Genomic DNA, 27,911 nt, shown 5'->3' with positions numbered 1-27,911 from the left:
TGCTAGGTCTGAGGAGTCGGAGTCGGGAGTTGGAGTCGGTCGGAGTCGACAATTCTGCCCGGAGTCGGAGTCGGAGTCGGAGCTGGTTTTTGAAAGCCGGAGTCGGAGTCGGAGTCGGAGTCGCCGAAAATCCATCGACTCCGCAGCCCTGCACACAACACCTCTAGTAGTACCCAGATCCGCCCTACACTCTACAAACTACCCTCACCTGAGTACAGCCAAGTTGGCGTCTGGCGATGTCTTTATACTCATACAAGTCCTCTCCAGTAATACCCAGATTTGCCCTACTCTCTAAAAACACGACTTACCTGAGTACAGCCAGGTTGGCGATGTCCTTATACTCATACAACACCTCGAGTATGATCCAGCTCCAGTAGGACCGGTAGCTGAGCTTTCCCAGATCGGAGAGGGGCTTCTCCGGGCTGCCGCACACGCCTTCCAGCTTACTGAAATTAAGGAAAAAATTGTGTTAGAATAGGGAGGTTAGATGTGGCTATAAAGAAACCCTCCGGTTTGTGAAATATCAGAAACAATTAGGCTAGAAAAGGAGGTTATATGTGAGTATGCAGACGCCCTTTAGCTTAGTGAAACGTACTACTGGTTGGGTTAGAAAAGGAGGATAGATATAGTTTCGCAGACCCCTTTAGTTTGCTAAAATATCACAAAGAAGGTTAGGCTAGAAAAGGAGATTATGTGTGAGCATGAAGACGCCTTCCAGTTTACTGATACGTCACAAAAGGTTAGCTTAGAAAATGAGGTTAGATGTGGCTTTGCTGACACCCTCCAGTTTGCTGAAATATCAGGTGGGGTTGGGAAGGGAGCAGGTTGCGGTAATAAGAACATACAATATACCGGCAATCACACCCACTCAGAGCAGCATCAAATAAGCAGAAAGGAAGCGAAACGGTGGTGTTCTCCAAATCATCTGAGGCGACAAATAAGGGCGAGGGTGTCAGAGCGAAAATTTAATGGCTTTACAGACACCCTCAAGTTTCACGTAGCAGCAAATGAGGGCAGAAGACTAAGAGCGAAATAGATCAATTTATGCAATGTTGAAGGAGGAATACAAGCCTCACAATTTGCAAGTTCTCTTGAGTTCCGTTCTTTGCCGACTTAATACCCATCAAACTGATCGCAAACCGCTTCTTCTACACTGCGCCTTTATCCAATAAAATGACTCATCCCGATAAAATAAAAAGATAATAAAACAAGTCCGAAATCGGTCACACAAAAATCCGATCCGATCCAGATTCGAACCCACAACGCCCACACCAAACAACCCACCCCACGTCCGCCGACTAACCTGAGTTCGTAGCTGAAGGCGATCAGCAGTTTTCCGTAGCCTTTTCGCTGGTACGGAGGCAGCACCAGGATACAGGCCACGTTGTTTCCTTCTAGTGACTCTTTCTCCTGTGAAAAAAAAAAACAAGATTACTTGATTGCAACGCACATGATGGCGTTGTACAGTCTCGCTTCGCTCTTGGTCTCGCTCGGCGAGGACGCCGCCGCAGCGAGCCGGGGACGAGGTAAACAACAACAAACAACAACAACAAACAACAACAAACAACAACAACAACAACAACAACAACAGGTAAACGGTGAGCGAGGCGCCGATCAACTTCGGACGATGGAAGAAACTCTGTGCTCTGTGTAGCTTGTTGCATGCATAGTAAAATATGATGATTGGCGAACCCCTCAGTGATGACTTTCGTTAGACGACTCGTTAAATGGAAATACGCTGTTTTTATCACGCTAATTATGCTCTTTATAAGTACGGATCAATTACCCGTTTACAATACATGTTATTAGCTAATATCTTCTTTCGAACCGTTCAGAGCAGATAAGAATATTCATAAAAGTGATGTTGCGCTTCCATACACGCTATTCGCAATGAATCTTTCCAGTTTCTATCATCATGTAATTAAATATTATTCCATGACGCATGCGCAGTAGGCATCGTGGGCGGAGCAAGGGGCGGAGCTTCCCACGCATGACGTCACGGTATTGTTTGTTTATTGGGGCTTTAGGGTGCACCGACTGTAAAGGTCATTTTGCACCCACGACGACTCACGGTAGAATATTCTGCCGCAGAATGGCATGACGGATCTTGGTGATGCCGATGGTTTTGCTACTCAATGTGGCGCACCAAAAAATTGAATTGTGGCGTTTCTTTCTTGCGGGGACGTTTTGGGAGGTGTAATAGCGTGAATTGACCAGTTACTTCACCAATCACCACATAATGTTTGAGAAACACATTAGTCTGTTGTTTTCTGGTGGTTTTCGTGTGAAATCGTTTTCCAGCGATGGAAGGCGTCAGGCGATCGCCGGACTGTTTCACAAAATATTCTGCCATCCGAGGTCTGCGACGTCACTCAACGTGTGATGTCGCACCTGGGGCCTTAAATAGGCCTCGTGACGCGCCAGCCGACGGCCCCAGAAGCCGCTCCTTCCGGCCGACCTGGACCGTCCGCTGATGGAGAGATTCCAGAGGGCGCTGGCCGCTCTGCTGAGGAAACGATCGGGAAGCTGGACCTGAAGCTGGTGGAGCTGGTGGGTGACCGGGGGGGGGGGGATTGGTCCGAGTTGGTGGTTTAGGTGGCGTCTTTGATATGGATTGTTTGGTTAAATGTTAAATGGCCACACTAGATTTGGGAGCGAACTCTACGTAGTTAGATGTTACCCTAGGGTGAACTAGAGAGTCGTAGATCTAGTGAGGAAAAGTGGCTGTTTTGTACTGGTAGGGTGGACTACTTTGATTTATCTGCTACTTTGATATTTTTCATCCCAAACACTGCGGTTGCATGCTATCTTCTTTATTGTATTTTATTTTACGTGTAATATTTCCATACACTGCCTATTAGACTACGTTAGAATGGATGCAAAATTACATCGCGACTTCATGATTATGCAATATGCATGATATACAAACTCAAGCAAATACAAGTTACGATGTTATGAGTCGGTACACCTGTGCTCCAAATCACCGTAATATATTCCCTCCTCGTCACTACCCCGCGTCCCTGCGGCGTATTGTGTTCATTTTTCTCTGTACCGGTCTGCCTTATTAGAACAGAAAAGCCCTGAGTTGCACCCTCGTACAACGTCACGTGAGTAAGTAAGAGCGTTACTTTTTAACCATGCTTACAATGTTAGTGTTCGAGTAAATGCCGCGACAGAGGCCCAGTACACATGTCACCAGGTATCTACACCACTGTGATGACCTCCTTAGTGTGTAGATTAGTCCGTTGGCCTGGTCTTCATCTCGGCCTTCTTCAGATAATCATATCCTCTCCACCCTAACCACCATATTCCAGCAGTGTCCGTTATACCGCCGTCCCGGTACCGTCCGTTCAGGCTGCTATGGCCACACGTCCACCCTCTGCCGACCCACCAGGCCATCTTGAATAACTCGGCACAGTGATAGTGAGACGAGTCCTGGTCACGGTCACGGGTAGAGAACTTTTCGTTGACACTGAACTGCAAGCTATCTCTGGCAGTTCCCGAGTAGTTGGAGGCGCTCAGTCTGTAGCCGTCCAGCTCAGAGGAGACGCTGAACCCCTGGTAAGCAGCGTATGATCGACTGCCGTCAAAAGCCTCAAGATCGATACGAAGTTCGTACTGTCGGTCTGATGATGTTAGCTGATATAGGTGTTCTAGGCCCCACCAGAATTCTTTGGTAACATTACCAAAGCCCTCCTTATAGTCCGTCCATCCGAGGTAGAAGTCCTGGCGGGGCTCGATGTTGTTTCTCCGTTGGAACACCGTCCAGTTTCCTCCGGCAGTGTCCATATCACAGTAGGCCTCGACGGGTGGTTGTCTGCTGTCACCACTGGGCCGAAGGAGGTAAACTCCAGATGGGGAGTCGACAGGCAGGTCACTGCAATCACTAGCAGGGACCAAATGGTGTACCTCAGCGGCTAGGTCACCAATACGGTCCTGTTGGGATGATGTGTTGTGAACAACTCCGGCCAGCTTGGTTTCTAGAAGGTCAAACTGGGAGTTCAGGATATCCATTCTGACTGAAATTTCACTCTGAGTCGTTTTTTGTTCGTCCAGCTGGGTGTTGAGCTCGCTCAGTTGTGACTGCTGGCTGTCAAGCCTCGTAGCCAATGTACGCATTTCGCTCACATGTTTTTCCATGCTGATGTCGATGACACTCAGTCGTTCTGTGAGGTCGTTCACAGTGGCTGTCGTCTCGTCCTGCTGGGATTTTTGGCCATTCAGCTGTGTGACGATCTCGTCCAGCTGAGTCTGCTGGCCGTCCAGTCGGCCGGTCAGCTTCTCCATCCGGGAGTCGAGCAGAGTCAGTCTGTCATCGATGGACTCCAACCGCGACTCCATTCTGCGCTCCAGAGCCTCCATCCTAGACTCCAGCCTGTTCTCCAGAGGTTCCGTTCCTGACTGCAGCGTGCTGACGATGGACTGTAGTTCATCACGCACCAACTGCTGTATGTACTCACTCACGGGGATGGATTTGCCATCGTCACAGTCGGCCGTCACGATGAGCACGGCTAAAGTCAGGAGCGTCGTCACCCCGCCTCTGAAGGTCGACATGGTGTCAGGACACTGGGAGAGCCAGCCTCCCGCACCGGCTGCCGACCTCGAACTGACGGCTCGGAGCTGGCAGGACGTCTGCAGAGCTCGGTGCGGCTGGCCTCTGTCAGAGGCGCCACATCCGGTGACGCGGCCCGGTCCCGTGACCGACAGACTCGGCGATAAACATTTACATTGGTCTCTGACCACTCTGATGCAAGGATCTTATGGCTCATAGTAGCCACTTCCATCAACCAGCGTTCCATTTATTTCAGAATTTTGGGTGAAAAATCGCACAATGGGGAAATATCTTCATCCCAATAATAAGATAAGTGGCATTATTTCATTTTCGAAAAAAAAAATGTTTCGTCCATTCGAACAACCAGGTGGCATATGACTTGACAGTTGATGCATCCACATTCTTTTCTTTCAGATCCGGTCAAGATCCTGACATGAAATCCCCCTTTATCAATTGGCGTTAAAAATGGCATTATATGCCCTTATGCGAAAATACTACAGGCATTTACTCCTCTTTTCTTCATCCTGACATTTTTTCCTTCTTCATCGGCACACCCAACCAAGATCCCATTTTAGAGCACTTCCATTAACTCGATGTGTACTCGAATAGTCGGCGAAGTTGTCACTCGAGGAAAAGCTCGCGGCATCTCTACATCCGCACTCTGTAAGAATTATCTCCAAAAGGGAGCACCATGTCACTCCTCACCTTAAAGAAGCATCCTCCAAATAAATTAGTACTCCCCCTGTTCCTTAGAGAAACACTCTATTAAGAAACTCCCTCCAAAAGGATGCACTTTCTCCCTGCTCACCTTAGCAGGGTACCCCACAAAGAGAAGGACCTCTCCCTTCTATTAGAGTGAAGTGTCCCACAAAGAGAAACATTGTGCCAATTCATTACCCAAGAGAAGCATTGTTAAGAAATTCCCTTTAAAAAGGCGCCACTTCCTTTCCCGTCACCTTAGAGAAGCACCCTCCAAATACAAACAGTAGGTAAACACCCTGTAGCTTAGAGAAGCACTCTGTGAGCAACTCCCTTCAAAAGCAACCACCACCTCCTTCCCTCCCTTGGAGAAGTACCCTCCAAATACAAACAGTAAGCCCTTTTTTGTGTTTTGTTGGGTTAGGCCCTTTCGGTCCAATGGTTATGGGACCATTTCAGAGCCGGGAGGATGATAGGATATAGGGGGAGCCATTGGTCTGGGCAGGCACCCTAGTGAGTCGCCGGGGCTGAGCCCGTCCAGAGGACAGGCCACCCAGCCCCAAGGCACTCACTGCACCCGGCTACGGGGTGCGCTCCCTCGGGAGCAGCGGTGCCGCTCCAAGGGAGCAGCCCGCATGAGATAAAGTTGCCTGTCCAGCCCGGAGGGGGGTTGCGGCGTGGAGGAGAAGGATTACATTATCCTGAGGATAGAAGCACGGAACGGTGAGTAAGTAAACGGTGAGTAAGTAAGTAAGCCCCTTGTACCTTATATGTACCTTATATCGACACCCTTTTTTTAAACCCCACATCTGCTCTCCCGTGAATTTCCGGGAGGCACGAAAGATCTCCTTTTAAAAGTGTCCAATCGTCCGATCCTGATCAAATATGTGTGTTCGTAGGCCTGTTCTGGTATTGCTTTATCTGCCAAGACAGACAAACTTGAGAAAAATCGAGTGATTGTACCTTTTTTGAAGGTCTCTAACCAACTCGTCTGAAATTCACCGGAAAACAAATGTGGGGTTTAAAAAAAGGTGTCGATATATGTGTGAGAAACTCCCTCCAAAAAGGCACCACCATCTCCGTCCTCACGTCCTTGGCGAAACATCCTACAAAAAGAATCAGTACTCCCCCTGTACCTACCTTAGAGGAGCATTTTGATAAGAAACTCCCTTCAAAAAGGCACCACATCTCTCTCCTCACCTTAGAGAAATGCCCTCCAAATAGAATCAGTACTCGCCCTGTTCCTTAAAGTGACCATCCCACCTTAACATTAGTTTTGAGTTGAGATAGCCAAATTGGTGGCCATGGCCTGAAAATACCGGTTGGGGCACTTACAACATCGAAAAATGCTTTAATTCGGAGAGATCGAATTTCAAACTTGCAGTTTTCGGATTCTAAGGGGCTAATGCATTGGTATGCCCCCTTAGAATTTGTGACGTCAGCGGAGATCTAACGATTTTTAAATCTTTTACTAAAACGTTTGGTAGCACGCGGTGGTATATGCTGCTTTGCACGCAACAAATGCCGCACTTTCAAATTAAGTCGCTAGGAACAGCGGAGATCCCAAAAAGTAAACAAAAGTAAAAGTCTAATATCTTGAAAACCGGTGAATATTTTTCGATGAAATTTGGTAGATATTGGTTTTCGCTCTTTCTGAACCGAGCGACATCACTTTCATGCCAATTCATTAACTTTTTTGAAGGTGGGAGGGTCCCTTTAAAGGAGCACTCTGTGAGAAACTCCCTTCAAAAAGGCACCACCATCTCCGTCCCCCTCACCTTGGAGAAGTAGCCCACTACGTGGGCTCCCTGTTTGTCCACTTCACAGAGAATGTAGAACAGAAACGGTTCCACGTCAAAATACAACGTCTTATGGTCCAGGAAGAGCTTGGCGAGCAGGCAGAGATTCTGACCTGCAGAGGAGAGAGAGACAGGGGTTCAGTCCAGTTCACGTGTTCACATTAAATCCGCTGGTAGGCCGCTTTTTATGTATCAATGCAATGTCGAACAATACGAACAGGCTAAAACGTACACTATTCATTATATCGTACATTCGTCATCACGTCAAATCGTCAAATCGGGGAGTCATGTCATGTCACGTGTGTGCTAGATACATGTGTGACGATAAATTTCATTAACTGCTGATGAAGATGACAGCACTCGGAGTGTAATCGCCACGCCGATTGTGGATTGCTCTTGATCGTCAATACATACATACATACATACATACATACATACATACATACATACATACATGCACAGGCAAATACAAGTGGGCGATTGCATAATATAGACGTAGTTTTGGTAAAATATCAGGTAAAATATCAAATATCATTAATAATGCGATTGGAATTATTCCACTGTACTCAGACAGGTGACGGAGAACACAAAAAAATACTACCTCTAAGTCTACACATATTTACCCACGATCTATATTGTCTAGTAATATACATTTTTGACAGGCCTAGAAGTTTGGTCTAACAATACCCTGCGTGAGAAAGTAAACTTTAAGCCACTACTTACACCTGAGGTCGTGTTACATGATGAGTCGTATATGCCCTGAAAGCCTCTGGCAGATGTAAACCAGCAAACTTTGTGAGTTAAGACCGTGTAGCATATCTTACCGTAGACCTTGTGATCGGCCCCATCCACTTCATACACTGACAGCGTCCCTTTTCGGTAGATCTCGCGACCGGGCGGTTGACGCCAGCCGCAGTCTCCCTGGTGGGGGAGACAGTTGAGGTCACGGGCAGGTCACGGTCACGGGCAGGTCAGGTCACGGGCAGGTTGGGGGAGGGAGGGGAGAACAGAATCAGGCCGGGCTAGGTCGGATCAGGTTAAGTCAAGTCAGATCAGGCAAATGAAGCTTAGGAAGGGTCAGCGAAGACCGGAGGGCTGTTCACGGGCACCGCACACTGCTGCGTGCGGTGTGTGCGGTGCGTCCAGCAGGTGTGGGGGTAGGGGATGGGTAGGCGGCTCTGACGTCACGGCTGCGTGCGGTGGACGGTCCGCTGTGGCTAGTCCCGACCGGCCACAGCGGTCGCTGTGTGCGGTGACGGAAGGCTGACGTAGGGACGAAGTGGGCGGAGCTTGGAGCCTGTGTACGGTCGGACCGCACACAGGGCCTGCGAACAGCCCTCGGGTAGCAGGATTTCGCCAACAAAGATCAGGATCCCAATAGACACCTCTTTCCTATTACTTTCTATCCTATCTGCCTTCTGCTATCACCCTAGACTACATTTTCCCTTCACTCTCCTAATCAAAAACCCTCTCTTCTCTCAAAACCTCCCTCTCTCCTTTTCCTATTTTTCTCACTATATCTCCTGAAGTCGGACTGCATTTTCCCTTCACTCTCCTAATCAAAATACCTCTCTTCTCTCAAAACCTCCCTCTCTTTTTTCCTATTTTTCTCACTATATCTCCTGAAATCACTCCCTCCGTCCATTTCTTTTTTCTTGTCTCGTTGCTAATTACATCCCTTACCTCCCTCCCCACTACCTCCGTCCCTCTCTCTCCCTCCCTTCTTCCCTCCCCACTAACCAGATGATGCCGATAGGTCGTCTCCAGTTTCATATACTTGAGACAGTACTCGCAGATGTACAATTTGGGCTGTTTCATGTACTCATCAGGATACGGTGAAAAGTACCACGTGTCGATCTCATACCGGCCGATCTGTGGGACAGGAGGTGATAAGAGTTAGCACGGCACGTGGTAAAACGACACGTGAATACGGTGAGAAGTACCACGTGTCTATACTCTGTTCCGTTTCAAGTTTGCAGCCGAAGTGCCCTGCTGGAAGGCAGTGCGTGATTTCTGTATATACAGCTCATGCATTTTAAGACGCAAATTCGAGCGGAGGAGCGATCTGCCGAAGAAACTCCGACTGCAAGCTTGATATGGAACAGACTATAGCTATCCTCATACCGGCCGATCTGTGAGACAGAAGGTAACATGAGTTAGAGCGTCACGTGGTAAAACAACACGTGACGACGCAACATGGTGACGTCATGATTCAGCGCGGTGATTTTACTGGGGATACGAATGCAAGAAGATAGCTACATTCCTGGGTCATGGGTTGCAGTTCCAAGGTCCGGGTTAATCACAAGTTTTGATTTCAAGAAAGATGGTTTTGTGCAATACGTTTCACAAACACAGTAAATTCACAAGAGGCACAAGAAAACAACACATTATAGTCAGCGTAAGTTAGATACGTTTCATTAGAGAGGAAAAACAGTGTGCCCATATTGTACTTACTCCAAATTACCCTACTCCCTTTTCTATCCTACCTCTTACTCCCTTGGTAGATCCTCTACTTATTTCGTCTCCCTAACTCCCATGGCTCGCAGCAACCATCGGACTCTGAAACCACCCTTTCGACGCATTTATCCTCGGAGTTTGCATCTTTTTTCATTCTCCCGCCCCATCCCCGACACCTTGACCCCCATCCCCATCCCCTCATATTTAACTCACCTGAACCCTATCTATGTATTTAACCTTCGTGATCGTCTCATGTTCTTTCTCTAATGCGGCCGTCGTCGGATCCATTTCATCGTAGCTCTTCTGTACGTGATTGATCTCATCGTGTTTCCGTTTTTGGTTTCTGGTGATCTTTCGGTCAGAGTCTAGGAGAGGGTCGGAACTGGAAGAGCGATCTTTACCGGAGTTGGGATCGCTTTCTTGACGTCTGCGGAGAGAGGGTGCAGGGGGTTAGAGCTGGACGGGGAGAGAGAGAGAGAGAGAGAGAGAGAGAGAGAGGGGGGGGAGAGAGGAGAGAAAGAGAGAGAGAGAGAAAGAGAGCGAGAGAGAGAGGAAGGGAGGGAAGGAGGGAGAGAAAGAAAGAGAGAGCGAGAGCGAGAGAGGAGAGAGGAGAGAGGAGAGAGGAGAGAGGAGAGAGGAGAGAGAGGGAGAGAAAGAGAGAGAGAGAGTGAGAGAGAAAGAGAGAGAGGGGGAGAGAGGGGAGAGAGAGGGAGGGAGGCAAAGAGAGAGGAGAGAGAGAGAGGCAGAAGCAGCGTTAGTACGGGGACCCGCAGTTGCTTCTGTACACGAACCCCAACTCTAGCCGGCTGTCCTGTCCAGTAACAACTGATAACATTGATATCGACTGCTGGTCCCTGTATAACAGTAACTGAGGTTTTCTGTGCGTGCCCCCTGACAGCTTATCGTTGTTCCCTGTGAGGGCGCTGGGACAATTTACTCAGGGTCGCTGTACAGTAGCAACTACAGGTCCCCGTACCAGAGATTGACTGGAACTTGAGCATGTACAAACAGCCTTTATCACAGTTTCACTCTCTTTTCTGATATCTTCAGGAGAGTGCATACCTCAAATTGAGGAAATGAGGATTAAGGAGGACAAGACAAGAGTGGGATAAGAGCAATAAGAAGAATGGTCCCTCTCAAAACAGCTATACATACAGCCTCAGTATGAGGACGAAAGAGAGAGAGAGAGAGAAAGAGAGAGAGCAACAAAAAATCAATTTGAGGTTACCTCTCCCTTTCGATACCATATGTGTAAACTGGGTAACGGATAAAATGAATAGGTAACTTCTTACACAATGGTATCTGAATGAGTGGCAACTATATCAATGCATACCTACCCACTGTCTCACCTTAATCGTCCAATGGGCACCCACTCGTCCAGTCTCCGATTATGTCCGTCATAGTGGACGTAGTACTCTGTGTGTGCTCCCGAGGGTCTCTGTTGTAGTACCACCGCACTGTGCCATTGGCGGTCGGGACGCTGGACTAGGTAGCTGCCTCCGACTGCGACCTCTGAGGGCTCCATCTGGGGAGGAAGGTAGAGGGGAAATGTTAGACCAGTAGCTGCCTCCGACTGCGACCTCTGAGGGCTCCATCTGGGGAAGGTAGAGGGGAAAGGTTAGACCAGTAGCTGCCTCCGACTGCGACCTCTGAGGGCTCCATCTGGGGAAGGTAGAGGGGAAATGTTAGACCAGTAGCTGCCTCCGACTGCGACCTCTGAGGGCTCCATCTGGGGAAGGTAGAGGGGAAATGTTAGACCAGTAGCTGCCTCCGACTGCGACCTCTGAGGGCTCCATCTGGGGAGGAAGGTAGAGGGGAAATGTTAGACCAGTAGCTGCCTCCGACTGCGACCTCTGAGGGCTCCATCTGGGGAAGGAAGGTAGAGGGTTGCTGTTAGATCGACCAGGTAGCTGCTGTCTCGGTTTCACTTGTGAAAACTCAATGTGAACAGACTATAGACGCGCGGAATAAGATAACACTGCCTCGGCTAGTCCTATGGTGACCTCGGAGTGCTCCATCTGGGGAGGAAGGTAGAGGGATAATTTTAGACCAGTAGCTGCCTCCGACTGTCACTTCTGAGGGCTCCATCTGTTGGCGAGGGGGTACCTAGGGGGATAATGTTAGTCCGCGTTGGCCCGCGTTGGCGCTCAATCTAGTCCGCGTTGGTCCGCGTTGGTGCTCAATCTAGTCCGCGTTGGTACGCGTTGGTGCTCACTGCTCAATCTAGTCCGCGTTGGTGCTCAGGATCTGTATCGGGTATAAGGCATTGAGAGGTGGTGGTGTGAACGGAGGACTGTCCGTGTGGGGCTCAGCGGACAATTGCATTTGGTTCATGTCAATATATGTCATGCTGGCGACGAATGGGTGTAACGTTGGTTTTCCGAAAGTAATGTTAGACCAGGTAGCTGCCTCTCTACTGTAACCTCTGAAGACTCTATCTGGGAAGGTAGAAGGTTGCTATTAGACCAGATAGCTGCCCCCTACAGTCACCTCAGAGGGCTCCATCTGAAGAAGGTAGAGTAAGCTGTTAGACCAGGTAGATGCCTCCGACTGTGACCTCCGAGGGCTCCATCTGGGGAAGGTAGAGGGGAAATGTTAGACAAGGTAGCTGGCGCCTATGGTGACTTCTGAGTTCTGAGGGCTCCATCTGGGGAAGAAGGTAGGAGGATAATGTTAGACCAGTAGCTGCCGCCTTCTGTGACCTCCGAGGGCTCCATCCGTTGGGAAGAAAGGTAGAAGGGTGGCTGTTAGACCAGGTATGTTGCCTCCTATGGTCACTTCTGAGGGTTCCATCTGGGGAAAGCACGGGGGTTGCTGTTACTGATGTCGACTTGATGAGGGCTATTGTCACTTCCAAAGGCTCCACTCCATCTTGGGAGGGTGTACAGAAGTCGCTGTTAGACCAGGTAACTGCTGTCAATGGTAGATTCTGAAACTTCCAAACTGGACTCCATCTGGTGCATAGAGGGGTATTTCTTGAAGCAACAAAGAAAAACTACAAGAAGCTACAGTAGAATAAAATAGCAATAACAATGATGCTGGAGTTCTTGGTACAGATGTCAAAATGAGTAAAAGGGAAACTATCATCGCTTTTGAAGACTCCATCTGAGGACGTTGGATTATATTTTGCTAGCATTTTGCTGAACAATAATGAGTACTTACATGATGATTGGGTACCATAATTTTTTTTTTTTTTTTTTGATAAATTGAGCTCAAATGTTTGAATGGGCTGATTGACAGAGCCGGAGCCCATGCTAAGCATAGCTCGTTGTTTAGGCTCCGACCGAAAGCCGTCCGATCGGAAAATTTCCAGAAAAGTTTAGGTGCCAAAATGCACCATATGACCGTCGAACCCAGGCACAGCTCGTCCAACCCAACTGACTTGTCCTGGCTGTGGCTGCTCCCACTTTTGGCAGACCATCTGTTACAGATGTCAAACTTTTGACAGACCATCTGTCAAAAGTCTCAAATTGGAGCGCCTGGGCGACTCGAAACCGCACTCTAAGTAGCAGGAGTCCAGACTGCAAAACGTGGCACAGGCACGCCCAGCCCAAGGGGTGCCCAGGTTAATGGGAGTGCACGCCTGGCACGCAGGAGTGCACGCCTGTGTCCGTAACTTGCACACCTGGCAAGTAGCGTTTCAAGTTCAAGCTTACATACCCCACACAAACACGATATTGAGCATCGCAGCAAGACCCGTAGCTCAGTTGGTAGAGCGTTGGACTCCGCGTGGTGAGAGCACGCGTTCCCGGTTATAACAGTCCGGGTTCGAAGCGCGACGGGCGCTTGACATTTATGGGCCTCCTGACAGGTATGGTTGCGGTTGGTGGCAGGCCGTAGCCAGGCGAAGTCAGTGAGGGGACAGGCCGTGCGTGGCTATGTGCGCACGTTAAACTTTGGGACTCTAAATTCTGCCATAGAACTGGAATTGCGCGATCGGAGGGTAGAGGGCGGGGTCACCGCAACAAGCTTCGCTTAGCAGTGGCTCCAGGCTCTGTCCTTGTGAATCCTTCCTATCGAAAGGTTCGGACTAAATTTATTAAAAATAAAAATAAAAGACTTGCCAGGTGTCAGGTGACACTGAAAGGGTCTCAGCGAGCGACACATTTAAATTTAGTTGGTCAGTGATTTGGTTCATAGATAACATTACCTTAACCTGACACAGTGTATGCCATCTTATCACGAGCAATGCACTCATTTTTTCATGAGGCTCTATCTTGATCAAGGGTAGAAAGGTTGAGGAGGGTCATGCTCACTTCTACCGGCTCCATTTAGGGAAAATGGAAGAGGTACGAGTTATGACTGCCTGGATTACAGGACTGCACATTCAGAGTCATTTGGTGTTGAGTGTTGACACTTTACAGCCTGCCAAGAATCAGTTGATAGTTAAAGCCAAAATGGGAGTCTGAGTTGGACAGTTGGAGTCAGGGCTGCGGAGTCAGAGTCGGAGTTGACAGTTGTGACCGGAGTCAGAGTCAGAGTCAATTTTAGAAACCTGAGCCGGAGTCGGAGTCGAAGTCACCGAAAATCTGTCGACTCTGCAGCCCTGCTAGGTCTGCGGAGTCGGTGTTGGGAGTTGGAGTCGGTCAGAGTCGAAAATTCTACCTGGAGTCGGAGCTGGTTTTTGAAAGCCGGAGTCAGTCAAAGTAGGAGTCACCGAAAATCCATCGACTCCGCAGCCCTGGTTGGAGTAACCAAACTTATCAACTCTGCAGACCTACCAGGCTGTGAAATCAGGGTCAGACTCAGTCAGTGAGTCGACAATCCTGCAGAGGGTCAGAGTCGGGAGTCAGTCGATCTAGGGAAGAAGATAGTCACCAAAAATATGTCAGCTATGCAGTCTCGGCCTGGAAAACATAAGAAAATACATTCAAAATGCAACAGATACTGACGAACATGTCAGCATACATTATCTATTATAACTGCCTACAACTTGGCGCAATTTTCATCAGCTAATTTTTATTCATTCAAAGCAAATATCTCGTCTGTTGTAAGTTATCGCAAATCTCATGCAAAAATTAATGTAGAACTTACACGATATTGTTCCTTTGGTTCTATTTTGCTCCTTTCTTTGCTTAATCACCCCAGAGCCGCCACATGCATTATAAATAAATGCTTCTCATCTTGCTTCTCAATTTTAGAGAGTTCAGTGATGCTTCTTTACCATTTTTGCCTGTCAAATACCATGCGAGGTGAATACTCGTGACGTCATTCCATGTCTACGAATTCCTTAACGCTTTTGATACCTTTCCCGAACAAAGCTGTGTTTCTCGAGATGTTTTAGTGATTTTTGTTGTATAAATTGATAATAAAATCATATTGAAACATTTTTACCCATCAAATATTATCAAGAATAAAGCAATTAGGCAAAATTATTTTAAATTTATGACGCAATCAAAAATAAAAGTTCATAGGCTTTTTTAGCGCATTTTATTGTGTTCGGGAAAGATACTATCGTGTTGTTTACGCGGTTCGTAAGCAGAATCAGCAGGATATCTACGAATTAATTTACCATTCGTAGCGATTTCGTCCTCCATCGACTAGTGAAACGCTTCATATTGAACAGTGCTTGATTGAATTCTTGGAATGATTCGCCATTTGTATGAAGTTGGTATGAGGTGTTCCTATTGCTATGCTGTGGTTGTGTGGTGGCTGCTGTAAGTATTATAGGTAGGTAATGCAAGGCTGTATAAGAGGAATGAGGCTGATATCATTTGTATCAATATCTATTTATTTCTACCCTAAATAAGATGCTGATTCCCAGTTGCAGTGTATAAACTGTGTAGCTAAGACCTTCATATTCTATTAGGCAATGTCAATGTAAAAAATAAATTTTTATTAATCTGCTTGTTAATCGTAAAATAAAAGGCCATACCTATCTACATACAGCTGCGCCCCTCAATATTTGACTTATTACTCGTCCAACTGACATGCGGCGCCTTGCTGACAGAAGCCGGTGAATCGTTCCACAATGTGCGTGGGCCCGTTCCGAAGAGTGTGCCACTGGGGCCCTCTGACTGCTCTGGGTGAGTAATGTTTGGCACAGCAGCAGATGGTGAAGCAGAGTTATATGAGTTTAGTCATATAGCATTTGTCAGATGAGCGAAGGCCCAGTAATGTGTGCTTTACTAGGCTAAATGGGTTTTTGGAGTAATTTTTGTGTGGACAATTCCAGTCAGCAATTTGGTCTGCCTCAAGTCCGTTTTACCCCAGCAACTCAGACATGCCAGACTTGGGCTGGTGTAAATGAAATGCTATTGGCACAGAGGTTTGGGTTGATATGGCTCTATTCTGGTTAGCCAGTCCTTGCCGTGGCGCTCCGGAGTTGTTATGGTTTCGGATCGCCAAGATCGGCTCCCTGCCACAGAGTGCTACGGCCAGGTCTGGCTGCCTCGTTAACCGCTCTGGCTTACCGTGGCTGAAGCACGGTTGAGGTACGGCATGACTAAATGCTGATACAGACTCACTCATACAGCATTCAGCCGTGCCGTATGTGAATGGAAAGTGTCAGAAATGAGGCCTCTTTCTGGTCCCGACGTTTCATTCTCCGATTGGGCTAGCCCCGTCCAGGGTTTAGCTTTTCGGGACCCACTGAGGGTCGCGATCGTTTTCGCCGCGATCGCCCCAATCGAGATGCAAAGTCAACAGTCACACAAAGCTCATTTAGGGCCAGCCAAACCAGCCTAGTCCGGATTTCCTGTTAAATGTATGCATATAGACGAAAGAAAAAAATGTTTTGTAGATTCGATTAATTTCGAAGTGGTAACTAAATTCAGAGGCCCCAAATAAACTTCGTGTGACTATCAACTTTGTATCTCGAATGGGCCGGACGGCGAAAACAACCGCGGCTCCAAGCGGGTCCCGAAAGGCGAAGCGCTAGACAGGGTTTACCCACCCGGAGAATAAAATGCCGGGACTAGAAAAAGGCCTCATTTCCAGCCCTGCAGTGAGTGATACATGTCGGCTGATACATGATACATGAGTGAGTACATGATACATGCTACAAGTGATACATGAGTGATAAAATGCCGGCTGTGGTGCGGGCGAGGTGCGGGATCGTGTGTCAGCTCCAGTTCAGCTCCAGACCTTGCCCGTAGTTTGGCTGGAGTAAAATGCCGGAGCTAGCCAGAGCAAAACCAGATACTGCCCAGACCAATATTGTTTGGACAAGATTTGCCGACCAAACTGATGAGGTCGTTAATGCTGATAGGACGAGATGCAAATGAAAAAGCTTTGGTCAAAAATTGCATAAAACACAACTACAGCGGCCAAAAAATGTGCGGCAATAACAATTTTCTCCACCCACCCCTAACACATGATCTTTTTTTTTTAGGCATCATCCAGTCCATCACCTTGATGTCAATCCACTGTTTCTACCTGCTGTGGCCGGCCGAATCTAATTGGCTACCTGGGAGGATCCAATTTTGGATATTCTGTGGGTTCAGCTGTGCGACGCTGTATGCGTTCCTGAATGCACTGCTCGTTGGACCGGGATTTGTACCGAAAGAATGGAGACCGGTAAGAGAAAGTGGAAGGAGGAGAGAAGGGGAGGGAAAGGGAGGAAGGGGTAGTGGATGGGAGGAGAGATAATGGAGGAAAGGATGGGAGGGAGGAGGGGATAGGGAAGAGTTAGGATAGAGCAGGAAGAAAGGGAAGGATATTGTAGGAGAGGAGCTAGGACAGATAGATCGGAAGGAAAAGATGGAGCAAGAGGGGAGGGCAGAGGAGGATATCGTGGGAAATAACTAGTAGAGGGGGATGGGTCAGGGAGATAGGACGTGGGAGACGAGAATAAGCGAGAGGAAGAGGGAATGGGAATAAGGCATCATGAAGAGGAATGATGGAATAGAGCCCATCACCCATGACGCTTATCTCCATCTCATGTGTCATTGTGATATGTCTCCACAGGAGGACAAATCTGCCGAGTCGCTGCTACAGTTCTGCTCCTTCTGCCAGGGATACAAGGCTCCGCGCGCTCACCACTGCAGGAAATGTAAGTAGTCAGTCATCAGTCATTATCTAATTTATCAGTCTTCAGTCGATAGAAACCAGTTTTTTTTTTTTTGGTCCCGCGGAGGTCGTATTCGCGTTGGTATTTTATTAGATTTGTCGTACGATCAATTGTCATCATGTGATGATTTTATTTCACGTTGAGACAGTCTTCAGTCAACATTTGCAGTTATGATGTTCCTATCAGTCTTCAGGTAAAAGTACATAATCACATGACAATTTTGTACAAATTGTATAAATTTTGGTACAATCGCCCCATCATCAGTGTCCTCAAGCAGCTGTTCCATTATTTACAATCGCTACACTCCCTTTTTCGTCAGGAAACTCAATCACCATGTTATTTTGTATTGTCCTCCTCCTTTTCCTCTCAGATAACGGCTGTGTTACAATCACCCCCCCCCCCCCCGTCTCGTAGCTGTTAATTCATTTGTAATCGCCCCGCCCCATTTCTCCTTAGGTAACCATTGTGTCGTTTACAATCGCCCCGCCTCCTTATCCCCAGGTAAAGGCCGTATTATAATTACCCGTTTCCTTTTTTCTCCTCCGGCAACCATTCCATCATTTACAATCGCCCCTCCCCTTTTTCTTCTCTGGCAACCGCTGTATTGTAATCGCCTCTTGCCCCTTGTCTCTTTTTCTCCTCAGGCAACCATTACTTCATTTACAATCGTCCCGCCCCTTTCTCCTCAGGCAATCATTCCATCATTTACAATCGCCCCTCCCCTTTTTCTTCTCAGGTAACCGCTGTGTTATAATCGCCCCTTGCCCCTTGTCTCTTTTTCTCCTCAGGCAACCATTACTTTATTTACAATCGCCCCGCCCCTTTCTCCAGACAATCATTCCATCATTTACAGTCACCCCGCCTCCTTATCCCCAAGTAAACGCTGTATTACATTCGCCCCTTGCCCCATTTCTCGTTTTCTCCCCAGGTAACCGCTGCGTGATGAAAATGGACCACCACTGTCCGTGGATTAACACCTGTGTGGGCCACAGAAATCACGGCTATTTCGCCTACTTTCTGCTGTTTGCTGTCCTCGGATCGCTGCAGGGAGGAATGACCATGTCACTGGCGGTGTATAGAGTGTTCACGGCGGTAAGTGAACCGGGGTTTGCGGATGGTTGATAGCGTTGGTTATTTACGGTAAGATTCATGGGTGCTCACTCCTCATTGAGTCAAGCTGTTGACGGTTGAAACTTTAAACACTGTGAGGGTAATTAGTGGGTGGCATTTCTGTAAGGGGGTTCGCCGTTCGGTGCTCAAGTAGTTGAAGCCGACTTCTCTAACCGGTTGTTCAAAGTGGTTGGTGAATGGACGTTCATATGCAGCGCTCACCGAGAGAGGGGGGGGGGGTCACAATCGGGTGGATTTATCGTCCGTTTCATATTTTAACGTTGTATAATTTCACAGCGTGTAGTGTATTTTCGCATCCACTGCAGTAGAAAACCCTACATCGTGGTGTATTCTCATTACACCATTCTACCACCATAGTAGAATCCCCTACAGCCGTGGTGTATTTTCCCTCTCCACAGCTCTACTACCGCGTATCGCTACTAGCGCCACCTATAACGATGAACGTCTACGCCCTGATGGGCTGCCTGTTCTGCATTGGTCTCTCCATCGGAGTGGTGCTGGCGGTGGGGATGCTCTTCGTTTATCAGGTATGTGTGGTTATCGTTGGATGGTAGGTCATCGCAATACTAAGACGCGTGTTGAAGTATATTGGTGGCTTCATGGTTGTGTGTAATGTGAAATGTCATTATCATATTGCCGGTCTCTGACGTAGTGTAAAACTGTGACGATACTAATTAGGCCTAATTACCCATACTATATTCTGCTGTATCTGTCATACATATGATCATTCGTAATGTTTGAACCTATCTCAAACTAGCTCATCCATGATGTTTGAACTAGATGCCGGCAGCGCTCGTGCGTTGCCTTGGGCCAGAATTGGAGGATCCATAGCCCAATTAAATGTGCATTATTTTGGAGGCCTTGCCTGGGACTACCATTGAACCGATTTTGAGGTTGATAGATTAAAATTTCTTTGAGCCAGAGGACCTCACGTCAAAACGGTTTTCCGACCCCAGCACGTGCAGCCTGCACCCCTCGCAGACGGTGACCCCCCTGGAAACTGGTTCAAGGTGTTACCGATGTGTCCCGCCAGTATGGCTTTGCCCGTGACCTCTGGTTGACCTGTAGCCTTGACAAAAAATTTCGTGTCACCGAAACTTTGAAGCGGAATAGCATGTGCCACGAAGCACCGAGCGAACCGAGGCCAGCACCAAAAGTTTACCTCGCCGGAGACGAATCAAACGGTCCCACTTTCGTCCCGATCGGTCCACCCATTTTGACTCCAGGTCCAAAAAAGCTAGGACAAACTCACTCACATACTCACTCACTGACAAACAGGTTCAGCCGAACTTTTTTTCAGCGACCCACCAATGGGAATTTCCGGATGCAAAAGCATGCTATCGCATGCTTTTGATCCTCCAATTCTGGATGATCGTTCTTAGGTATTTTGTAAATTTGACCGAAGTACGTTATGTCGTTACGAAGAAAGACCGAAGTACATTGTCATTAAGCACGTTAGGTTAAGATAGCATATCCTGTATCTGTCTTCTATCTATCTTGTATCTGTCCACAGGCTCTGACCATTCTCCGTAACCGTACAACACTAAGCTGGCGTATCGTGTATCTGTATTGTATCTATCTATCTCGTATCTGTCTTTTATCTATCTATTACCTGTCTTGTATCTATTCATCTTGTATCTGCCCTCAGGCGCTGGTCATCTTCCGCAATCGAACAATATTCAGATAATGTATCTTGCATCTATCTTATATCTCTCCACAGGCTCTGGCCATCCTCTGCAATCAAACAATATTCAGATACTGTATCTTGCATCTATCCTGTATCTGTCCACAGGCTCTGTCTATCCTCCGTAACCGTACCGGAGTGGAAGACTGGATTCTGGAGAAGGCCGTACACAGAAGGAGGGTAGCCTTCCAGAGACGGTGGACAGAACTCATGGATCGAGCTGATCAGGTGACGAGGGGGCCCTGTTTCGCGGCCTCCGGAAACACACTGCTAGCGTATTTCGCGAGCTGACGTCAGCACTGGGGCAATTTTGCCAAAAAAAATGTTTTTTTTTGCATTTTTTGCAATTTTGCCGCAATATTGAGTGACGTCATTAGTGAAGTGGTTAAAGTTCACGTCCAAACGTCTCGAATAGCGTCGAATTTTGCTTCTCAACTGACGACCGATGACGACACTGAGTCACTGATTATCGCGCAATCATGCGCCAAAATTGCCCTAGTGCTGACTTCAACTCGCGAAATACCGCGCTAGAAGTGTGCTAGCGGCGGCCGTGAAACACCGCCGGGGTGTTATACATAGGTGTAAACTTGTGCCGAGCTGGGGGTGCCCGAGCTCTCCCAATTCCACACCGGCTTTGGAGCCACAACAGACGGCGGAGGTCAATGGCACGGCTTGGGCGGCGGCGGATTTGTATGCGACCGAACACCCATAATTCGGCACATTTTTTTACTTATGGTGTTAACAATAGAGGGGAAGAGGGGGGGGGTAGAAATATAGTAAACATGGGCTGGGTAATGAAAAAGTATTAGAAGATGGGATATGTTGTGACGAAAATAGCCGCGTTTACATCAGGTTCGTTGCGAGGCTCAATCTTGGCCTGAACTGATGCAAACATGCCAATGGCGCTTTACATATCCAAAACGACTATTCAGTGCTAGGAACTGCATTGCATCGACATCATGACAGAATATAATGAGCTAGAGAATCCAAAAACACTGCACATGTAACCAGCCATAATGTTTGGAAATGTGTCTCATATCAGTGTCTTTTGCTTTTCTCCAATGTTGTTTCTTGCTCTCGCGTGGAAGAACATCTGTGAGTAGGTTGCTCCATTGCTAACTAACTTCGTCCTCCCCCCAGGGTGAGGACATTTCCGAAGAGGAAGCCTCCCTCCGCCCAGAGTTCTTTTTCAACCCGTACGACCTCGGACGGATGAGGAACTGGAGCTTGGTCATGTCGCCGCTAGGGGCGCCACTGGGCGACGGGATAGTGTGGCCCGTGAGAGCCGGGTGCCATCAGTACACACTGACGGTAAGAGATGCGACGGTTTCGTGGGTGTTTTTAGATATGGGGTTGTTGCATGAATGGTCCTGTCATGGCAAGGGTGCGTAAATTACGATCTCATTGCAAATGTTCTAATGTAGTACGTCCATGAGAGCTTTCCCACAACAAATCGTTCGGGTCGGGTCTTTCGAATTGTCTTTGCAAAACTTCGTCAGCGAGTCTTAATCGGGCTCGGGGATATCGGTCGCAAATTTGAAGGCGGTTCTATTGTTCTGATGTTGTAAGGTTCTAATGTGTGATTAGTGCTCAGCTTATCATGCTAATATTTCATGTTCGTTCGCTTAACGTCTTATTGATATGTGTTTTGGCCCGCAGTTGTTTTTCATCTGACATAGAATGATGCATTTATTATTTGTGATTCCGTGATACAATTTTTACTTGTGTCACCGTAGCAATTGTATCTTGTTCGTTACTGGCGTTTGTATAACTATTGTGTTGTGTGTTTGTGGAAATGACCTTAGTAGTCGGCGCGCCCTAAAGCCTCAATTAATGAACAAACAAGGGCGTGGCCCCGCACTATGCAGTATTACTGTAACGTGGCTAATCAATCATGCTTATGAGGTGTGAGTCTGTAGTGTCTGTTACACTACAGTGTGTTTGCTGTTTGCCCACGTTTGCAGTTTACGTCACCAATACCATCGTAATGTGTCTTATATTTGTTCATTCATTCCTTCCCAGGTGGAGCAGCTTGAACAGAAGGCAGAGAAGCGCTCCCGGATGAGGGAGTACCTCATCATTGAGGACTTCTCCGGCTCGTGGGTGCCCATCTCCAAAGGTGAGCCATGGAGTGACCTCTGACCTGTACTCATGACCTGACCTGGTTCGCGCGGACGTCTGGTTATGACCTGACCATGGTGTATTTTCCGATTTGGTGTGTGCTCGCAGGTTACATCACATCGTGTTTCTTTGCGTGTTTTTTGACCGAATGGATGAATGGATGGCTTTGGGCCTGGTTGATCTTAGCATACTGCAGCTAGATAGCGAAACGGTCCTCCCGGGGTCTACACCTTTTTAGGCGCAAATTAATCTAACTGAAGACCAAATTAAAACAAGTGAAATCCAATTTAAGACAAGTGAAACCCATATTAAAACAGTTGAGATCCAAATTAATCTTTGTGAAATGCATTTTAAAACAATTGAAATGCAATTTTAAACAGTTGATGAGTTTAACATTATTGGATGTGTTGAACATTTACCTATGTGGCGATTGTTGAAGCTATGATGCCTATGCAGGTGGGTGCACTGATGTGCCTAACGGAGGTTTACTAAAACAAGGTGCATGGTTTTGCACAGTTAAATTGCACGTGAAAAAACTAATTTTACTGACATTTTTCTGAGCTGAAGACGACGGCTCCTTTGAGTCCTGCTTATTTCACTCACTTGAAGTAGATTGGTGTGAAAAGTTGGCTTTATAGTCTATGTAATATTTATTTCTTCTGTAAATACCAATAACTTCTGTACCATACAATTGCATTGCATCATGGAGGGTGACTTTCAGGTCTTAGAAGACACGGATCAGGAAGTTGACCAACCAGCGCCGGCAAACATGCCGAATCGACGTGGAGTCAAACCAGGAACCCAGCGTGGGCACTACGTCCGAGTCCCACGTGATGCTCGGAAGCGGATTATAGACTGCTTCAAAGCTGGCGGCGACTGGAAGCAGGCCGCCACTGCCAATGGAGTTGCCGTGAAGACTGCCTACGGCTACATTCGGCGAGGCGAGGGTGACGGTGACGGGCCACCAAGGAAGCGAGGTGGCGCAACGGTTTGCAAGGTGGACGCGGCAATGATTGACACTTTAGTCAAGTGGGCTATGTGGAAGCTAGCCCTCAGCTCACTCTGAAGGAGATCGCGAACAAACTGCGCGAGGAGACTGGTGTGCAGCTGTCCACTAACACTGTTCACAAGCACCTGAGTGGTCGCATGTACACGGTTAAGAAGGTCCTGCCCGAGCCGGTAACAATGAACAGTGCGACAAATAAAGACAGAAGAGCCACCTTTGTGCGAAAGGTAATGGAAGCCACTGGTGCTGGCAAGACGATCCTGTACATGGACGAAACAAATGTAAATTTGTTTCTCCGACGTTCAGAGGGACGGTCCCGCCGCGGCCAACGGTGCTGCGTGAAGGTCGCCACAGGTAAGGGCGACAACATCCATGTCATCGGCGCCATAAGCCAAACGGGCATGGTGTACTGGGAGCGGCGGCGCGGATCGTTCCGCAAAGAGGACTGCTGCGAATGGCTCCGGCGAGCTCTTCGACACTGTCCAGAGCCGATGAAGAATGTCGTGGTGGTGTGCGACAACGCGCCAGCCCACACCGACCTGGAGGCCATCCAAGCGGAGCCAGAGTTTGAGGGCGTCCAAGTCCTCCGCACCGCCCCCTACAGCGCACCCCTTAACCCCATTGAGGAGTGCTGGTCGGCGATGAAGGCGGCGATGAAGAACAGCATGACAGCCAGCTTTCAGGAGATGATGACGCCAGAGACGGGGATCTCACAGACCGAGCACCGGCTTCGATATCTCGAGCGCAACATTGATGCCGCCATGCCTCGCATCACACCCATCATGTGCATGCACGCTTGCAATCACGTCCAAAGGCACTTCGCTGGGTGTCTGGCACTCATGGACTTGGCGATGGGCGTGTGAGCGCTACACTCGTAGTGCAATGATTATCGGATTGCATGGAACGAGAACTACCGGGTGCGGCCGGGGAGGCGGTCACGGTGCCAGGTTTTCCGCGGCCGCTCCAATGTGCCGCACCGGGGGCCAGCATCGCCCATGAATTACCGTAAGAATGTAAACAGCGCACTTGTTGTCAATGAATTACACCGACATTTATTGGTATTGAGCATGATCAGTGATGTTTGTACCGTACCAATATACGATGGCATTGGTTTCCCACAGCGATATTACCTCCTGCCCGGTCAGGGTTTTTGTCTTCGTCCTGGAAAGAATACAAATAAAGACGATGTCATTTGGTATTTGATTTTACATTTTCTTCTTGAAATCATAAGCAAATTGATCACTCATTGGCAATCATTTGCGACACTAATAGCTTTCTGCAGTTCGTATATTCTGCGGTCTTTCAAGCGTTTTAAACTGCATTTCAATTGTTTTAAAATGCATTTCACAAAGATTAATTTGGATCTCAACTGTTTTAATATGGGCTTCACTTGTCTTAAATTGGATTTCACTTGTTTTAATTTGGTCTTCAGTTAGATTAATTTGCGCCTAAAAAGGTGTAGAGCTTGCAGCGTATCGCACAGTCCACAATTAGCCATCATTGTAGGTACATACCTCACATTAAGCATACCCCACAGTGAAGTGTGAAGGTACCGCGTCGCAGAATGTGTACATTTCTCCCCAACCCTCCCCATTCCACAAATAAATAATCCCATTCAGTCACCCAACCCCAAACTCCAACTAACCCCCATCCCCTTCCCTATTTCTCTATTTTCCCCTAACTTCCCATCCGGCCTCCCATATCCCACCTCCCCTCCCCTCCCCCTATGACTATAATACCCTGCCCTTCCCTATCCCCCTATCCTCCCCTAACTTTCCTCCCCTCCCCTATGCCACCTCCCCTCCCCTCCCTGATAACTATGACTCCCTACCACTCCCATATCTCCCCTAACCCCCTCGTCTCCCCCCAGGACTCCGAATCTGCTGCCACCCTCCCTGCACCGACGAAGCTCGAATCCCCCTCCGTAGAGGCGACTCCGTTCTCGTGTCTCGCTGGAGAACATATTGGCTATACGGAGAACGGCGGCCTAGACCTACCGAAGGAGCATGTGGGGCAGCTTTTACAAGCCAGAGTGCTAGCGGTGGAAGCATTAGCGGCGGTAGAAGTGTAAGCAGAAGTGGAAGTGGAAACATAAGTGGAAGTGGAAGTGGCCGTGGATGTGGAAGTGGAAACATAAGTGGAAGTGGAAGTGGAAACATAAGTGGCGGTGGAAGTGGAGGTTTTATGAGAAATGTTGGAGGAGGACAGCATCCAACAAGTCCAGCGGATCGTCCCAGAGGCTGGTTCCCCCGGAGGTGTGCGGTTGAAGAGGTGGGAGGGGTGGTGGAAGGTGGGGAGGGGTGCGGGGGAGGCAGGGAGAAACAGGAGTAGAGGAAGAGAGGGAGGAGAGACAGTGGAGAGATGTAGAAGGAAGTGGAGAGAGAAGAGCAGAGGAGGAGTAGGAGAGGGAGAGGAGAAGAGAAAAGGAGGAGAGGAAAGGAGAGGAGAGAGAAGAAAGAGGGAGAAGAGAACGACGTCAGGATTGAATGTCAGGTGAGGTCGGATCGAACAATGTTGGGAAGTGGGCGACATCATATTAGCTGCTAAACGATAACTCTGAATTATATCAACGGTTCCTCCCCCACCTTATTATTATTTTTTATCATGGGTTGGTTTATAGATAACAGTAGTTCTACTGGTTATCTATGGTCGGTTTTATGTGTTCTGAGGTTGTGCATAACTAAATATCTGGCAGAGAAAGTCTGTTGGAAATAGTAAGATGCATTACCGTCTACTCCACTACACCATAAGCTAACATGCTTTATTTGCCTTTACGAAGTCCCGTTTCTCGCTTTCAGCACTCTATGCCTCTTCGACTGGTAGCGACGCTGGTGGGTCACTACTAAATCACTAGTTCATATACCGCTCACTAGGTGGCAGTGTATGACGTCGCCCGTTACTGCCGACCACAGGCACAGTTGTGACCCGTCTTGGCCCGAGACTGGAGGTCGGGCTGGTTTTGCCGACGAAGCAGTTGTCCCAACTGCTCGGCCAGAGTTGCCAGGTGCTGCCAGTTAAAGTTGCCAGGCGTTTGCCCGGTTTGCCAGATGCGTTTGCTGACGTGGGTGATCTCTATTTGAAGTCGTGTTTACCAAAGGGTGTGTCCTATATGGTGTGTCGTGGTATGTAGCGATGCGTTGCTCGAGTGAGACTTGCGACTTCATTGCCATGACAACTGGTGGTGAGTCTTGTGATTTGACGGGTGACTTTACAACAAGAGTGGACCAGTGTTTGAAATGTGTTCGACTTCTTATTATTTCAAGACACTACGATTCAACTCAAAATTAGCTCCAGTCTGACAAACGTAGGAAGGCACGGATTTAAAGTACAGCTGTTATCTATTTACTTTCCTGGATTTCTCTATACGCCCAACAACTTTGTTAACAAAATTTCAAACACATCAGACTATCTGCAGCGGCTATTTCACGCGTTTAGTATTCAAGGCGCTTTAACGCCGTTCTTTTCTTATATTTGCCAGGCTAATCTCGGATGTGTTTTCGGGTGTTGTTTGTGAGTTTTGAGTGGTTTCATGAATCATTTTACTATTGACACAAACAGCTGGCATGTTTGTGTCAATTCAAGGCGTGTTTGTGCAGTGTTTGTCTCCACGAAGTGACGTGTTTGTTTGTTGGTATATAAATAGTAATCGTCATAGTGCCTTCAGTGTTTAGATCAGGTTTCTGCCATTCCAATATCGATGTAGCAATACTTGATGTACGGTTGATAAATCGCTTTACTGAGAATAGTAATTGCTTTTGAAAACCATCGCTCTAGTTATATACGACGTGTGGTTGTTGAAACGTTACGTTGATCGTGGCTTCCTTTGGAAATTTCGTTATGTTCGTTAATCATTACCAAATGTGTGACTAGAAATTAGTGGTGTCAATCGGTTACCGAAAATTCCGGTTACCGAAAAGATATGCTGACCGATTTGGTAATCGGTCGGTCAGGCCCCCCAAAAATCGGACACTTTCGGTCACCCTGCCAGTGAAACTATTTTCAAAAAGAGAAAGTATTTCATTTTTGCCTAGTTATAATGAAATTTATTGGGATGTTAATGATAGAGTTGCAAAATTTCCCCCAAATGCCAAATGCCACATTTTGGCAACTTCATTAGCCAACCCACCCAGCAGGCAGCAGCCACCCATTGTCCAACCACAACTACAAGCAGGCTGATATTGACTCAGTTGGCCCCACAAGTACGCACAATTTTGAAACTCTATTCCAGTCTAACTGTTAAAATTTCACCTGTAATCAAAGAAGTATTGCAGGGGCGTCGCCGACGGGGGGGTCGGGGGGGTCGTGACCCCCCCACTCTTGAAAACTGGGGGTGTCGACCCCCCCACTTTTTGCGATGCTGAGTATGCTTTTTTAGCTTTTATGTCAGTGAAGCAGGCGTCAGCAACACCAACAAATACATCAGATTCAGAATCGCTTCAAGAGCTCCCTAA

The 27,911-nt window shown here is 47.8% G+C and overlaps 2 protein-coding genes across 7 annotated transcripts; one reads left to right on the top strand and one right to left on the bottom strand.

Moving 5' to 3' along the window:
- Positions 1-287: 287 nt before the first annotated feature.
- LOC122393152 (histone acetyltransferase KAT8-like) lies at positions 288-14,891 on the bottom strand. 2 transcript variants are annotated; one of them, XM_043388893.1, is made up of 8 exons: positions 14,542-14,891; positions 10,857-11,032; positions 9,721-9,934; positions 8,791-8,922; positions 7,875-7,971; positions 7,030-7,163; positions 1,304-1,410; positions 288-446 (listed from the first exon to the last, which is right to left on the bottom strand). In XM_043388893.1, the coding sequence occupies exons 2-8, from the start codon at positions 11,030-11,032 to the stop codon at positions 305-307; spliced, it is 1,002 nt and encodes a 333-aa protein (XP_043244828.1). In that variant the 5' UTR covers positions 14,542-14,891; the 3' UTR covers positions 288-304. The 2 variants fall into 2 exon arrangements, with proteins under 2 accessions (XP_043244828.1, XP_043244829.1); XM_043388894.1 differs by lacking the exon at positions 14,542-14,891 and adding an exon at positions 14,229-14,333.
- A 204-nt stretch (positions 14,892-15,095) lies between these two features.
- LOC122393151 (palmitoyltransferase ZDHHC6-like) lies at positions 15,096-27,328 on the top strand. Of its 5 annotated transcripts, none has more exons than XM_043388890.1 (11): positions 15,096-15,164; positions 15,458-15,533; positions 16,841-17,025; positions 17,416-17,500; positions 18,447-18,610; positions 19,048-19,176; positions 20,442-20,561; positions 21,474-21,644; positions 22,356-22,452; positions 25,331-25,953; positions 26,259-27,328. In XM_043388890.1, the coding sequence occupies exons 2-10, from the start codon at positions 15,479-15,481 to the stop codon at positions 25,789-25,791; spliced, it is 1,467 nt and encodes a 488-aa protein (XP_043244825.1). In that variant the 5' UTR covers positions 15,096-15,164; positions 15,458-15,478; the 3' UTR covers positions 25,792-25,953; positions 26,259-27,328. The 5 variants fall into 5 exon arrangements, with proteins under 5 accessions (XP_043244825.1, XP_043244824.1, XP_043244823.1 ...); XM_043388889.1 differs by having other exon boundaries at positions 15,103-15,177; XM_043388888.1 differs by having other exon boundaries at positions 15,129-15,161.
- The last annotated feature ends 583 nt before the right edge of the window (positions 27,329-27,911 follow it).

Source organism: Amphibalanus amphitrite, unplaced genomic scaffold (genome assembly GCF_019059575.1).
Source record: "Amphibalanus amphitrite isolate SeventyFive unplaced genomic scaffold, NRLGWU_Aamphi_draft 000518F_arrow, whole genome shotgun sequence".
Taxonomy (NCBI): domain Eukaryota; kingdom Metazoa; phylum Arthropoda; class Thecostraca; order Balanomorpha; family Balanidae; genus Amphibalanus; species Amphibalanus amphitrite.
This window is presented reverse-complemented; position numbering and strand designations above follow the sequence as displayed.